General features: G+C 42.7%; 1 protein-coding gene across 1 annotated transcript; it reads right to left on the reverse strand.

Annotated features, from left to right (window-relative positions):
* Nucleotides 1-1787: 1787 nt before the first annotated feature.
* HRH4 (histamine receptor H4) lies at nucleotides 1788-13129 on the reverse strand. The gene is made up of 3 exons (XM_007057024.4): nucleotides 12282-13129; nucleotides 6549-6715; nucleotides 1788-3367 (listed from the first exon to the last, which is right to left on the reverse strand). The coding sequence occupies exons 1-3, from the start codon at nucleotides 12748-12750 to the stop codon at nucleotides 2552-2554; spliced, it is 1452 nt and encodes a 483-aa protein (XP_007057086.2). The 5' UTR covers nucleotides 12751-13129; the 3' UTR covers nucleotides 1788-2551.
* Between the last annotated feature and the right edge of the window lie 3707 nt (nucleotides 13130-16836).

The raw sequence follows: 16836 nt of genomic DNA on the forward strand, positions 1-16836 counted from the left end.
CATGCTGGAGCTCTTTTGTGATTCTGGGACTCCATCATGGTCACCTCTGCTGACGAGCTCTGCACTCACCTGCAGCTTGCCACACTGGCCAAACAGGAAATGAGATTCAAAAGTTCACGGGCCTTTTCCTGTCTACCTGGCCAGTGCATCTGAGTTGAGAGTGCTGTCCAGAGTGGTCAAAATGGAGCACTCTGGGATAGCTCCCAGAGGCCAATACCATTGAATTGCGTCCACACTACCTGAAATTCGACCAGGCAAGGCCGATTTCATTGCTAATCCCCTTGTCGGGGTGGAGTAAAGAAATCGATTTTAAGAGCCCTTTAAGTCGAAAAAAAGGGCTTCGTCGTGTGGACGGGTGCAGGGTTAAATCGATTTAACGCTGCTAAATTCGACCTCAACTCCTAGTGTAGACCAGGGCTGGGAGTGTTGCTAATTCGGCACATCCCAATGATGGATTGTATCCTTCATTCCTTGTACAATCAAAACTTATTAGTTATTTTGTACTGAAAACTGTGTAGGTGCTTTACACACCTGTCATAAAATAGGTCCCTGTCCCAAAGAGCTTATAAATTAAACATAGTATTGTGACGTTGCACTCTATATGATTTTATGAAAATATGCTAATGAGTGTGACTATAATGTAACTGGAATATGCTTCATGCAAAAGGTCTCTTGTAAGGTATCATTACAAAGCTTATAGTCTACTGAGTGTGGTCATCCTATTTGTATAAATGTATCACTCTTGTATCTGAAACTATAAATATGAAATATAACTCTGAGGGCCTATTGTAATTATGCGAAGTGTGGGCCATTAATGGTGGTTTGAAATCTTGATGGCTCCCATCAACGAGGACAACTGACTGTGGATCGCTCTGTTTGCAGGCAGGCCTTCCTATGAGTCAGGCTGGGAAGAAATGAAAGCTGGGGTCTCACAGGACATGTGACCATGTCACCTGGTACTGAAATCTATCTTAAACCTGGTGCTTTTCCGTTTAGAAGGAGGGGTGGGAACCCAGAGAGGGAGAGAGGATTCCCGCCTTGTGCAAAAGATATATAAGGAGGTGGAACAGATCAAAGGGCTGCAATCATGAGAAATCCCCTAGCTACCACCTGAGCTGGAACAAGGGCTGTACCAGGGGAAAGGATGCCCAGACGAGGAAGACATCTAGTCTGTGATAGAAGCTTATTGAAACATCTGAGGGTAAGATTTTATCTGTAATCACTTTCTTTTACTGTATTAGGCATAGACTTGCATGTTTTATTTTATTTTGTTTGGTAATTTACTTTGTTCTGTCTGTTACTACTTGGAACCACTTAAATCCTACTTTTTGTATTTAATAAAATCACTTTTTAATTATTAATTAACCCAGAGTATGCATTAATACCTGCGGGGCGGGGGTGGCAAACAGCTGTGCATATCTCTCTATCAGTGTTATAGAGGGCGAACAATTTATGAGTTTATCCCATATAAGCTTTAAATAGGGTAAAATGGATTTATTTGGGGCTTGGACTCCATTGGGAACTGGGCATCTGGGTGTTGGAGACACGATCATTTCTTAAGCTATTTTCAGGTAAGCCTGCAGTTTGTGGGACGTTGTTCAGACCTGGGTCTGTGTTTGCAGCCGGCAAGTGTGTCTGGCTCAAACAGGCAAGGTACTGGAGTCCCAAGCTAGCAGGGAAAACGGGTTAGAAGTAGTCTCAGCACATCAGCTGGCAGTTCCCAAGGGGTTTTCTGTGATCCAGCCCACCACAAGTATACAAACAGAGGAGGGGGGGAAGAGAGAAAACTGGAGACATTTTGCTTTATTCTCCTAAGTATTTTAAATGCTGCCTACTGACACATTGAACTCAATGGGATTTTGCATGCACACAGAACGCACTTGACCTAAGTGGAGTATATTTTAATTAGAAATGGAAAAGGCTTGTTAGATTATGTTAGCCGGCTTAGTCTCTCTCTCTCACACACACCCCCTGATACGGGGAGCATGTAATGCCCTGAAGGTCTTACCTGGCTTCTATAACATTCTTGCAAAGAAAATATTACTCCTCCCAAAGGATTCTGTAACATTTCAAATATATATTTGTTGAACTTCTGTTCCTTTAAATGACAGTTATGGATGCATGAATCTGCTCTATTCTTTAAAAACTTGGCAACTACATCGAAATGTGTGATTCAGACTGATGTCTCTTTCCCAGGAACACTTTTGTAGCGGCCATTGAAAATATATGCCTTGTGTTGTCCCAATTTTAAATAAATAGTATTAATAAAAGAAAGGGATCATGTTCTGTGCCTGAGAACAAAATTCATAAATTAAAGGGATAGTGCACAATTAGGCAAAAGTTGTTGTTGAATTTAACATGGTACTTTCAAGAGAAAAGGAAACTAATGCATTGAAAATTATCAAACTATTGGTAAGTTCACATATTGCATCCTTGACTAATGCCATCTATGAAACAAGCATATCTACTATATTATTGAAGATGAGATCATAACAAGCTTAACTGAAATGAGATGGTGGAGCTTCTGTTGTAAGTCTTTTAGTTTGGCTCTCTAAGAAGAGACTGACAGGGCTGGTGGCAATACCAAAAACCTTTTTGGGCACAATATTTTCATGAAAGCCTTCCGAAACCTAACATGGCAGAGAGCGTAGAGGAAGGGATTCACAGAGGAATTGAACCACAAAAGCCAAAATGTTATTTCATACAAGAATTCGTTGACACACTTTTCATAGCAGGCTGCGCGAATTATCATAAGTAGTGAATATGGTGCCCAGCAAATGGCAAAGACACAGACAATTATGGCTAGTGACTTTGCAATATTTTTATCCCTGTTCAATTTTGACCTGGTCTTCACCCTGAGGGTTACTGACTGATCACTGTCAGGGGTTATGGAATAGCCTCTGGACTGAGGTGAACAGTCAGTCTCCAGTGACTGCGTCTGTGACCTGGAAGTAGTAGAAAGACTGTCCTCTGTTTCTAAAACAGTAGAATGAACTTCTTCCTTCAAAGAGCAATGGTCAGCCATCAAGACATTGTTTCCTGTTGGAGGTACAGACACCTGTTTGCTGATACTGACTGTGCTCTGGAGCCTTTTTCTCTTGCGTTTTTGTATATCCCAATAGATGTGCATGTTGAAATAGCCCACAGAGATACAAGGTGTGAAGAACTCAAAGGTTGAAGCACATAGGAGAAAGTACCAGTTGTAGTAGAATTCAGCATAGCATTCTCCATCAGGTACGTTGCTGCAGCCGACCACAGGTTCCCAAATGAGGATTGCGGGGCCATAGAGTAAGAATGCAAAGACCCAGACTGCCACCATCTTACCAATAGTCTTTGACATCGTTCCCTGTTGAATCCTATATGTCACCTAGAAGTAAAATTAAAAGACCCCCATGTCAGTCATACAGTGAGTTCTTTTAATATCTAGTGTAAGTACTTTGTAAAAACTTCTGGGAAATTAAGAATAATATTTGTACTTTGGGTCTCCAGATGTCCAGAACATTTGTGTTTATATAAAGCCCTGAAAAACTTTATTAATCTTGGGCTCAAGCACTATAGCCTACTGTATGCTTGAGATTTGGGGGGAAAACATTTGAGATGGATATACCTTCCATTGGAATGAATGAGTAATAGAAAATGGTTTGATGGCATCACTACTACAATAAGGAAATAACAAGGAGTCAGCTTCTGACTCATGAAAACATTGAATCTCTGAGGTCAACTAAGAATGGGGGGGGGGTTACTCCCACTGTAATAGAAAAGTAACCATGACTGCTTCCAAGTATCTAAATGTGAATATTTGTTTTTCTTTGTCACAGAATAAAATGTATCCCCGCCCCAGATCCCCTTATAGTTCTTAAAGGAAGGAAATTCAATCATTTAGATGTTGTGTTATGGTTCTTTCTTTATCATGTAAATGGCCGCTCAGATTCCTTTAGTGGTTGAGGTTTTTATGCCTTATCAGATTTTTTTTTTTTAAGTATCCAGCAACAAAAAAAGTTGCCAATGCAACCTTAATTCAGATCCCTTGTGTGTAAGCATTATGACAGAGTCTTTAATTACATGATCACATACTATTTTTTCCACAGGACCCCAGCTCATTCAGTGCACAGGGTGTATGATACTTCCTGACTGAGCAGCTTTCAATACTTCGGGTTTTTTTCCTCACTTTTCAGTGATTGGCCCCAGGCCATATTTACTGCACACTATTCAAACCCTGCTCTGAAGACAGAATTAGTAATTTCCTTAGGGGCTTGTCTGTGGTGCTAATCACTATAGTATCTGAGCGCTTCACCTGGGAAGTGAGATGCTATGACTATTCCTATTTTACAGATGGGGAGCTGAGGCACAGAGACAATAGCAAAAGTATCCAATTTTGGGTGCTCAATCCAAAAGGCCTATGGACTGATTTTTTTTTTCAGAGGACTGTCCATTTTATAATACTTTATTTGTTCAAAGCACAGCTCCCATTGACTTCAGCTATAGCTGTGAGTGCTCAGGACTCTGCAAATCAGACCCCAGGTGTTTCAGTCTGGGACACAGACAGCGAAGAATACACAGTTAAGTGACCACCTGTGAAAAGTCTGGTGTAAGTGACTTGCCTAGTATCACATACAAGCTCTGTGGTAGAGGCAGGGATAGAATCCACATTCCCAGGACAGCATTCAACTGCCTTAACCAGGAGACCTTCCTTTCTATTCCTGCCATCACCTGCCCCATCCACTACACACCTTCCAATCCTCCCTCTTAGCAGAGGGTGTGGGCCTTTGGTTTTGGGCAGGCCTACACCCGCCTGTCCCAGATCTGAAAATAGTACACACCTTCCAACTTCTGCAACGAATGAGACAGAGGTCCTGCAGACAGCCTCCTTCACTACCCAACCCTGCTTCCTTTTCTGAGCAACAGCCATACTGTGCATTGAATGAGGCACAGATCCAGCAGAAAAAAATAGCCTGTGATCATATAATTAAAGGTTGTATCATAATGCATATGCACACATGCATTTCTCCTAACTTTGAGGGCTAGATTCTGCAACTTTAATGTTCCTTAAATATAGGGTTTTTGTGTGCAATTTCATAGGTTTTTATAAAAGCAAACTGAAAAAAAAAACAGAATTCCATCATGTGGCATCATATTGACACCCACATGGGTCATCAAAAGGGTTGGAACCTTTAGATCCAAAGCACAGAGCCCCTTGAGCTAACACAGTAAGTGATATCAGTATTAGGCTCTCATCCTTCATATGGACCAGACACTAAGGGGAGGTGAGATCCACTTTGCCAGTGGGTTTCACGGACATTTGCTGTCCGCAGAGAAATGTTGAGACTCAGGAAATATGGGTTTTATTCCAGGTGGTAGATGTGCTAAGGTGGTTACAGACCCTTCTGTCCTTGGCCCCTCCATTCTGTCCTTGGTCCAGTCCTCCTGCCCTCCCTTAGATCCTCATCCAACACTTCCACTCACTCCAACCTCCTGCTTGGCTCCATTTCCCAAATTCCAGTCTCACCTGACCCTCCATTTAGCTCCTTGTCTCAATCTCCCCATTCCTCCACTCATCTCAGGCCCTGCCTCCCCATCACCACCTTCTTTCAGATCTTCATTCCCCAAGCTCCTCATTCTGGCCCGATCTCCCATCCCCACCTTCTCCCTGGCCCTTGTCCTGGTCTCCCCACTTGCCACTGCTCCAGGCCTGATTTTCCACAAATCTGCCTGCTAGGCAAGCAGCTTCCTCCTCCTCACTGACAGCATAGGAGAGACAGTCTCCCCGCTCTCAGCTCCAGTGCCAGAGCAGCCCCCAGCATCCATATGCAGCAACTGCTGTAGAAGACCTGCTCCACTCCTGCAAGATGTTCAGCGTAGACGGAATTGTCAGAGAATTTAGTTGCCTAACTAACAACTCTCTACTGAGCCTGTGCAAACAGATTTTCAGAGGCTTTTAAGTTGGACAAATATTCACAGGAATAGCAAAAAACACGCTCCTGAAAGCGGGGCAACCCTCATACCAAATTTCAAGTCTCTGCTCCAATGAATGGAGGAGCTAGAGCTTCTCAACAAAACACTCAAGAATTTTTTATCATTGTCATAACAAAGTATTATCCCTAACCTTATTCTGAGAAATGGCTGAACTGTTAGTTGAAACTTTCAACAACAGTAAAAAAAGTTCACCCTGAGAAAGACAGCCAACACAGAAAACTTCAGCCTGGATGGTAAAAGTTTGGCAAAGTCATAAGTTACATGAAAATAAGATCTTATAATGTCAGGCAACCTTTATAATATAGGCATTATTACATGTGCCACCTATAATTTAGATTAGCCAAAGTTACTGGCCTGGGAGTCTGGAAATCTATTTCCAATTCTGCCATGGACTCAGTGTGTGACTTTGGACAAGTCACTTAAATTCTTTGTTGGATAATGCTTATCCACCTTTGTAAAGTGCCTTCCAAGCTATGGATGAAAAGTGTTATATAAGTGTTAAGTATTATCATAAACACACAATTACATCTAAACATCATGAGACATGCAAAGCTAACTATAAATGTTCTACTCACAGCTTTAGTAACTGACAGGAACCGATCATAGCTGATAAGGACGATGCTAAATGCTGAAGCTGTGCACATAAGATAGTCTACAACTAGCCAGAGTTTGCAGAGAATTCTTCCAAATATCCACTTCCCTGTCAGGATGTAAGGGATATACAGGGGGATACAGAATACACCTATAGAGAAAAATCATAAATAAACAATCAAGTTGTTATAGTCAGGACTGCAGATGGTACTAATAGGAACCCACAACAATTTTTGTGATACCCAATTACAAAAATGTCAGATTGGAATTTACAGATTGAAGTTCTTGTGTTCTCATGAAATTAGTTAATGGGTTCCTTACACTTGATCTCAGCCATGTTTTTATGCACTGTTAATTCTCTGGCAGGTATAATATAGTGCTTATTATTAGTATTTTCCAGACTTGTATCACAACTTAAAGGAAAGAGTAGCTAGCCAGTGGTGGGCAACCTGCAGCCTGCATGCAGCCCATCAGGGTAATCTGATTGCAGGCCGTGAGACATTTTGCTGACGTTGACCATCCACAGGCACGGCCCCCCTCCCCCACTCTCCCCAGCTCCCAGTGGCCATGGTTTGCCGTTCCCGGCCAATGGGAGCTGCAGGAAGCAGCGGCCAGCACGTCCCTGCGGACCACCGCTTCCCGCAGCTCCCATTGGCTGGAAACAGCAAACCATGGCCAACAACAAAAGTTAAAAAGATTCTATAGTTTCCTATACATACTCAGCCCAGCATTTCCACTGATCATAATCCCCTTTTTGGCACTGAGCTGATAAAGTATTAGTCTGGAACACACATGAAGCAGTCTCAACACCCATGCTGAACCTAAATTTAGGTTCCTAAAACCACATATAGGCACTTAAATCGGCTTTTCAAAGATGATGAACACCTATACTTCTCATCATCTTCAATGGGATTAGATGATGCTTAGGACCTCTGAAAAATCAGGTTACTTTTATTTAGATGCCTCGATATGGATTTAAGAACCTATCTTTATACATGTAAGTTTGAAAATGGTGGCCTCACTTGCAATCTCTCATCCTTAGATAGCAAACAGGATGCACAAGAGGTGAGTTGTCTGTTTCTAACACATGTTACTGACTCTGAAGATTTCAGGCCCACAGGAAATTTGAAAGAAAAGTGGGAAACATTAAGGCAGTCTGGGGGGACTTGGAGCTCTCTGCTTAGACCTAGAAACAAAAGTCTCTGAAAAAACTGTCAACCATTGAGAAGAACAGTTCTGTGCAGAAGGCCTGAGCTATGGAACAGCAACTACAGATGGGAAGATGGTCAATGTGGAGCACAATGCCCTGGGTATCAACACGGACACTCTTGTTTTCACCCCTATGCCAGTCCAAGAATTAGATAGAAGGCCATCAGTCAAGGTATGCAGGATTGATGCCCAAGGTTTTAAAAGCTAAAGTGGAATGACTTAAATATTCTGATGAAAAAGAGGCGATACATATTCGGAACATGCATTGGGCACTGCTTGAAGTGGAAGAGATGGCTCAGTAGGAGGTTCTCCTTCTCCTGGTTCAGTGAACTAATGGCTCTGCATTGCACTGGAAAATGGAAAGCACTGGTCTACAGAAAGTGCTATCTTATGAACTGGCTGAAAATCAAGGTGCCCCCATCAGGACATTTATGACACCTCAAAATATGGTGCCCTCTCTAAACTCCTAAACCAAACATTTCAAAAATGAGAGCGACAGCTAAGCTGCTATATCATATTTAGGCATGATAATAAATGGTCTGAGTTTCAAAAGAGCTGAATGGCCAAGTGAATCCCATTGAGATCACCCTACACATACATACACTACTCATCTAAAATAACATTGACCTCAATAGGAGCTGCTGGGTGCTCAGCACTTTTGAAAACTAGGCCAATTATTTAGGTGGCTGTATGGATTTAGGAACCTAAAGTTAGGTTCCTACTTTTTTAAAACTCAGGGGATTTTCTAATTAATTCAAAAAGAAATATTTTGACTCTGCCTCCTATCCTAAGGATACTTCAGTGCTTGTGGTGATTGCACTAGACAATGCTTGCAAAGTCTTTTATTAATATGGTTCCTCTAAAACTCATATTAATTTGCTGCAATACCTGTTGGTGTGTCACATTCCTGAAGGATAACATAGTAAATTAAATAAGTTACCTTGAAATAGCACATGCTACTATACAAAAACATGGTAATACTGTTGGAAAAGGTGAGCTGCACACAACTCACAATAAGGTCCTTACAGTCTCTCTTAATAAATATCCAGCAGGTAAGTGTCAACTTCTATAATTTGCATACAGAAGCATTTGATTAATTTACATTAATAATGACTGTCTGTTAGCATCAGTCTCTATTCGGTGCATGGATAATGTTGGCAACACATTTTGACATACATAGTTCATGTAATTTGTATACTGTTTGTAATAGGTAGTTCAAATATTAGCACTGTCAAATTGTAAGGCATGAACTGATCCTATATTATTCTTTGGGGGATGAAATTCACTCCTGGAGGAGGCTCAGCATAAAGCCTCATTAAATCCCTCTGAAGTACTTATGAGCAACTTATTCCTGTTGGAGCACTTAGCATGCTCCCATTCTGATCTCTGAAACCTCCCATCTCAGCCACCATTCCTGTGGAGTCCACAAACACTGCTTCTTATATGGCCAGTGTGGTTACTGTTCAAAGCTGAGAAGTGTTCCCTTCTCTTCAGTCTGGGTGGGACCAGAAACAGAATCTCATTAATGGGAGCTCTTCAGCTAATTCCCAGCACTGAAAATGCACCCCTTCCCAAATAGTGCATATTACAGGAGTATATATTGTGTATGTCATAAATCTAACATTTAAATTATCCCCATTAATGGTGTTATGTTCTGAGCATGTTTTCAAACCCTTTGCTGAGAGAAGCAAAGACTAGTTCCTTTTAAAATGTATTACAGCAACATGATACTGTGCATTCCTAGGGCTCCTTTACTTATCAGTACAGTACACTAGAGCACTAGAGTCTAGATCAGGGGTGGGCAAACTATGGCCCAGGGGCCACATCCGGCCCTCCAGCCGGTTTAATCTGGCCCTCAACCTCCTGCTAGGGAACTGGGTCTGGGGCTTGCCCTGCTCCCGAGCTCCAGCTGGGGACCAGGGTCTGAGGCTGCTCCGAGCATGTGTGCCGAGGCTCCCAGAAGCAGCAGCATGTCCCCCCTCCAGGTCCTACGTATAGGAGCAGCCAGGGGGCACCACACCTGCAGCTCCCATTGTCTGGGAACTGCGACTAATGTGAGCTGCAGGGGCAGCGCCTGCGGACGGGGCAACGCACAGAGCTGCCTGGCCGCACCTCCACATAGGAGCCAGAGCGGGTACAGGCTGCTGCTTCAGGAGCTGCTTGAGGTAAGCCCGGAGCCTGCACCCCCTCCTGTGCCCCAACCCCCTGCCCCAGCCCTGATCCCTCTCCCATACCCCAGCCCCTACCCCAGCCCAGAGCCCCCTCCCGCACCCTGAACTCCTCATTTCTGACCCCAACCCAGAGCCTGCACCCTTAGCCAGAGCCCATACCCCAACTCGTGCCCCAACCCTCTGCTCCAGCCCTGATCCCCCTTCTGCCCTCCGAACCCCTTGGTCCCAGCCTGGAGCACCCTCCTACATCCCAAATCCCTCATCCCCAACCCCACCCCAGAGCCAGCACCTCCAGCTGAAGCCATTCCCCTCTCCCCTGCACCCTAACCCCCTGCCCCAGCCCAGAGCCCCCTCCCTCACCCTGAACTCCTCCTTTCTGGCCCCACCCCAGAGCCTGCACCGCCAGCTAGAGCCCTCACCCCCTCCTGCACCCCAACCCCAATTTCGTGAGCATTCATGGCCCGCCATACAATTTCCATACCCAGATGTGGCTCTCGAGCAAAAAAGTTTGCCAACCCCTGGTCTAGATCCACAAAGCGATTTAAGGTGCCTAACTGCCACTTTAGGTGCCTAAATTCCTGAGGTGCCTAAGTTTCCATGAACAAAGTCCCCATGGCACCTACATGTCTACTGGTATGCCTGTGCAAAGCTTCCTAAGTACTGATGCCCAGCTCACACCTAAGCCACGTTGGGACCCTGAAACTGCATTCCCCTGCCTACCTCACCTGTGGGGCCTGATCCAGTAGGCATTGTGAGAGGCTGCCTACAAGCAAACCTACTGCATCAGGTCCTGTCCAAAACAGAGGAGGAACTATCACCCCCAATTATACACAATAGGCCAGTGGTTAGAGCACTCATGGGATATGGGAGACTGCAACTCAGATCCTTACTCTGCCTGGTTCAGGGCAAGGACTTGAACCTCAGTTTCCTACCTCCGTGCCCTAACCACTGGGCTACAGAGCATTCTGAGATAGGCTTCTCTCAATCTCTGACCTGGTTTAGGTGCCTAACTCCAGGAGGGGTTCACAGCTGTGACTCTCAAGTGGAGTTAGGTGCTTCCTTCTGATCCAGATTTAGGTGCCTAATTCCCTTTGAGGGATGGAATTTAAATCACACACCTCTCTTCAGCATTTCACTCCTCGTTAGCTTAAGTGGTTTCTTGCTCAGCCTGCTAGTTCTGAGAAGCCCATTCCTCGGCACACATCTCACCCCATGCATTGTATAGGGAGCCTAGACACCTAACTCAGGGCTGAGGAGCCAGGGGGCAGCAGGACACCTAAAGACAGGCATTGCAGCAAGGAGCTTATATCCTTCTTGTGGATGTAGCCCTAGGTCTTCAGCCTCATACCTCTGAATACCACATGAAGCATACGATAATCACCCAGAACTTTATTGCTGATCTTGTCTTATTGCTTACGTAAAATAAGCAGGATGTAAATATGTTAATTACAGAAAATTCAGTTGTGTCTTCGAAAAATATTTAACATTCTTGAAATATTAATTCATTAAAAACTATTGTTCTGCATTTACAATGATTTAATTCTCTTCTACCAGTGATAACTCTTCTACATATTTGTTTAAATGCTATAGTGGTATAATTTTGGATTCCAACAATCAATTTTAATTTATTTTAATTAAATTTATTAATTTCAAGCATAGTTTTTTAAAAGGTGTGTGTGTGTGTGTGTGTATAGCATCAACCCGCTGAAATGATTAATAATTGATTATTTATTCTTTTCATATGTCCTTAAGCCTACAGCCAGATACAGAGATGACCAGTAGAATATTTGCAAAAACTGCCTAGTGCTAGTCAGTTGGCTGACTTAGTAAATGGAACGATGTAGCGTATGTACTCCTGGAAAAAATAACTAGTAATTCTTAAACTTTTGGCTACTAGTTAATTTCAACCGAATACAGAAAACCTGAGAGGAATTTGCAATATATACAAGATCTACTGGTTAACATATACTATGCTCCATCTGACAATCTATGATGAAAAGCAAAATTCCAAGTTTTAAAGGTGAGTGGAGGTTAATTAAAACCAGTTACAAACAATAACCCCTAAGCAGCAATGGTTTCACATCCATTCTACATAGAATAGTTGCTTTCTTATCTGAAGAAAACATCTTTCACATTGCTAAAAGATCGGGTTTCTCTTTCTAGTACATTTCTGAGAACTAACAGCCTGCTAAAGTACTCCTTGCAGCTTCCACCCCATTATCTGATCTTACGTATATGTTCAGGAAATTTGCTTGTTAAGAGAAACAACATAATGAAATAAATCTTTCTTTGACTCTATAAAATGAGTATTACATTTGCTTCGTTATCATAACTTACCCACTAAAAAGTCTGAAATAGCAAGATTAAGAAAGAAATAATTACTCCGATGCCGAAGATTTTTGTTCACCAAAAACGCCAGGATGACCAAGGCATTTCCAAGCACTGTAATAAGAGCTAACAAAACCATAAGAACTGCCAGTAATACCAAAACAACCAATGTAAATTTTCGTTCCACGTTCGATGTGGATGAAGTTGTCCTTCCGTTACATGTTGCAGTCATGTGTAGATCTTCAGTACTGTTGTTATACATATTGTGCATCCACTTCAGGCTCTTTTCTGAAGAAACAGTACAGTAACTGTTTCTGTTAATGAAGATAAAGAATTTTAATAAGATACTGTATATTGAAAAGCAGATATTGAGCATCCAAAATGATTTGATAAAGTAAAAAAAAAATGATTGCAAGATTCTGATGCTTGGTAAATATGGATTTTGCACAGCTTCCTTGTTTTCAAAAGCATGGTCCATTTAGCTGTAATGTCCTGAAAACTGAAACTGCAGAAGTATCACCAATAAACAGGATGCGGAGTTTTCAAATGCTAGTTTTAAAATGCAGTGACTGTGTGTGAGGTTCCCCTCTGGTGTTATGTGGACCGGTGATCTGCTAGGTCACTCCAATCATTGACTCTGGGAGCCAGCCTTACCCTGCTCTGCTGTGAGAACTCCCACTCCTGGGCTATTCATGCACAGCCTCTGGCATGTAATCTGCTTGGAATGTGCAATGACACAAGCCAGTATCTCCAGTCCCAGACACAATCCTAGGATCCTCTGTCTTGCAGTGTCCAGTTATGTCTTGCAGTGTCCAGTTATGCCTGCTGGACATTGCAAGCTTATATGAGTTAATCAATTTAACAAAGAAATTGATGTGTACCAGGCTTGTTATCCCAAGGGGAATCTCTGACACGCTTCAAACCAAACGCTTCAGGTAGAATAAACAAACAGATTTATTAACTACAAAGATAGATTTTAAGTGATTATAAGTCAAAGCATAACAAGTCAGATTTAGTCAAATGAAATAAAAGCAAAATGCATTCTAAGCTGATCTTAACACTTTCAGTGCCCTTACAAACTTAGATGATTCTCACCACAAGCTGGCTGGTTGCCCTTCAGCCAGGCTCTCCCCTTTGATCAGCACTTCAGTTGCTTGGTGGTGATGTCTGTAGATGGAGGTGGAAGAGAGAGGAAGAGCATGGCAAACATGTCTCCCTTTTATCATGTTCTTTCTTCCCTCTTGGCTTTGCATCCCACCCTTCAGAGTCAGGTGGAGCATTACTTCATCATAGTCCCAAACTGACCAAAGGAAGGGGGGTGACTCACTCGAGAGTCCAACAGATCCTTTGTTGCTGCCTAGGTCAGTGTCCTTTGTTCCTGTGAGGCTGGGATGGGTTTGTCCCATACCTGCCCTGATGAGGTGTGAACTGCCTCTCTGCTCTTGGAGAGTTTTTGTTTGGGCTTGTTTTAAACCATGAGGACACATTTTTAGCCTCATAACTATATACATGAAATTACAACCTATAACATTACTATAACAACAATCACTATAACATTACTATAACAATGTTCAGTGCATCATGAACCTTCCGAAGACACCCGGCATGACAAACTTTGTATTGAATACTACACAATAATTTTATAAGGATGAACATGGGGGTGCTGGGTGTTCCCTCAAGTTAGAGAACATCACATTGTGTTTCCTTCAGGCTGATCCTTGTCGATGGAGGTCAGAAAAGCTGGCTTGAAAAATTGCTTTCTTGCTCACTCTTTCTTATTATAGACAAGAATTTTTTATTTTTAGCACAGTGTGCACACCAGATTTCCTCTGGAATTTGTTTCCCATTTACATGTATTTGCAGGGACTTAATTCTAGGGAAGAAAAAATAGGTTTAATTTCTAATTTCTTCGGTATTTATCTAGCAACAACAAATTATTATTTATATTGCTGTAGGATTTGCTTGATGATGTACAACCATATAAAATGATGTTGTCCATGTCATGGAGATCAGAATTTTTTTTTTTAATATTTTCCTGTTTATGCAGTCTCTATAGTTCAAAGCTCATATACAGCAAAATTATATCTGATATTTCTTGGACTGATGTTAACCAATAAGGGCATGCATTGACTTTAGTGAACCAGGATCAGAAGCTAACTTCCGAAAAACAGGGGAGAAATCCTGACCCTGTTGAAGTGAGTGGGAGCTTTGCTTTTGGCTTCAATGGGGCCATGACTTCATAGGGCTGGTGATAGAAATGGAGTGCCAATTGTGTGCACACATTAGATTGTTATTTGTTCATAAGCCACTCATTGGAAGCTGTGAAACAACTCTGACAATCAAGCCACTTTTATTCAGAAACTTAAAAATGGTTTTTAGGGTCTAACTTTAAGTATCCAAGTTTGCAAATGCTGGTTTCAACCTTTGACTCTGGTTACCCCTCTTCAAAATGGGAATACAAATATTTACTCTATAGGGTGTTGGAGTAAATTCATTATTGCTTGCGAAATGCTTTCAGATAAACATTGGATAGAAGGCACTACAGACATGCAGAACATTATTTTTCATACAAAATCTGCACACTACGTAAGTGATATCAGAATTTAAACTGTATAAGAAGATACTCACTTCTACTTTGAGCATTATCTCATTTCCAGACACCATTGTACAAACCACAGATCTTAACAACGGCTAAGCAGTGCTACAAACTGTTTTCTTCCCCGTTACCACAGCCTGAAGTTTGATCTAAACTAAGTTAGCTGGATCTAATTCAACATGGGATTATCTGGTTGAAAATGAAAAGGAGCAGCATCCCACTATTTCCATATATAGTAATAGAAATGACAGCTTTCATTTAGACGTGAAAATTTAAGAGACCTGCTTACCACTAGAGTTTTTCTTCCTATTATACATACATTAGCAAAGAAATCCATTAACTTAGACACACAGTTTAACCTTGTCAGGAGTTTGGAAACATCTTTTTGTTGGACAATTGCTGATTATAAGACTCAAGCAATGCTTGATAGGACAGAAAAATACCAAATACAGAGCAAGTTCTGCCTTCTAACTGCTCCCTTTTAAGATCAGCCTTTAAAGACAAAAACACTACAGTAACTCCTCACTTATGTAGTTATGTCCTGAAAAATTCTACTTTAAGTGAAATCTAATTTCCCCATAAGAATTGATGTAAGTGCGTGTGTGAGGTTAGTTCCAGGGAAATATTTTCTGCCAAACAAAAGACTATATATATACACACACACACATACAACAACACATATACACAGTATAAGTTTTAAACAAACAATTTAATACTGTACACAGCAATGATGATTGTGAAACTTGGTTGAGGTGAAGTCAGAGGGTGGAAGAAGGTGGGATATTTCCCAGGGAATGCCTTACTGCTAAATGATCAACTAGCACTCGGCTGAGCCCTCAAGGGTTAACACATTGCTGTTAATGTAGCCTCACACTCTAAAAGGCAGCATGAATGGAGGGAGGGGAGATAGCATGGCAGAGAGAGACAGAGACACACACTGTGTGTGTGTGTGAGACAGACTGCAGAGACACACACCGTGTGTGTGTGTGTGAGAAAGAGAGAGACACGCATTGCTCCTTTAAGTATGCTGACCCCACTCTAAGTACACTGCCTTTTTAAGTAGATCAGCAAGTTGAGACAGCAGCTGCGGCCAGCAAGCTCCCTCTGTCTTGAGCACCCCTCTTCTTCCCCCTCCTCCCTCCACCCGCACAGCAAGCAGGAGGCTCCTGGGAGCAGCTCCAAGGCGGAGGGCAGGAGCAGCACAGGGCAGTGAGGGGAGGGACAGCTGAACTGCCCGGCAATTGATAGCCTGCTGAGCGGCTGCTGCACAGGGAACTTAGGGGAGCTGATGGGGGGGGCTGCCGGTCCACCCGGGTTCCAAGCCCCCACCAGCTAGCTCCAATGGCTGCTCTTTCTGCAAGCAGTGGACAACCAGGCAGCTGCCAAACAACATTATAAGGGAGCATTGCACAACTTTAAACGAGCATGTTCCCTAATTGATCAGCAACAGAACAACGTTAACCGGGACGACGTTGAGTGAGGAGTTACTGTATTAGCTTTATAGCTATTATTTATATTATCGTGGAGCCTCGCAGTCATGGCCCAACACCCCATTGCACTAGGTGCTATACAAGGGGCAAGGCCGGATGGCTATAGAAAAGTAGTGGGAGATAGATATATTAGCTCCAGGCTAAACAAATCCCTGGTACCAGGATAAGCAAAATGGCAGCTGCTCCAGGTCAATTAAGACACCTGGGGCCAATTAAGAACTTTCCAGAAGGTAGGGAGAATGCTAGGTTGATTGGGACACCTGAAGCCAATCAGGGGCTGGCTGAAACTAGTTAAAAGCCTCCCAGTCAGGTGGGTGTGCATGTCAGGAGCTGTGGGAGGAAGTTGCATTGTTGGAGAGACTGAGTAGTATACACCATATCACGCACAAGGAAGGAGGCCCTGAGGTAAGGGTGAAATGGAGCTTGAGGAAGTGAGGGCTGCTGTGTGGGGGAAGTAGCCCAGGGAATTGTACATGTC

The sequence above is a fragment of the Chelonia mydas genome, chromosome 2 (assembly GCF_015237465.2).
Source record: "Chelonia mydas isolate rCheMyd1 chromosome 2, rCheMyd1.pri.v2, whole genome shotgun sequence".
Lineage (NCBI taxonomy): Eukaryota > Metazoa > Chordata > Testudines > Cheloniidae > Chelonia > Chelonia mydas.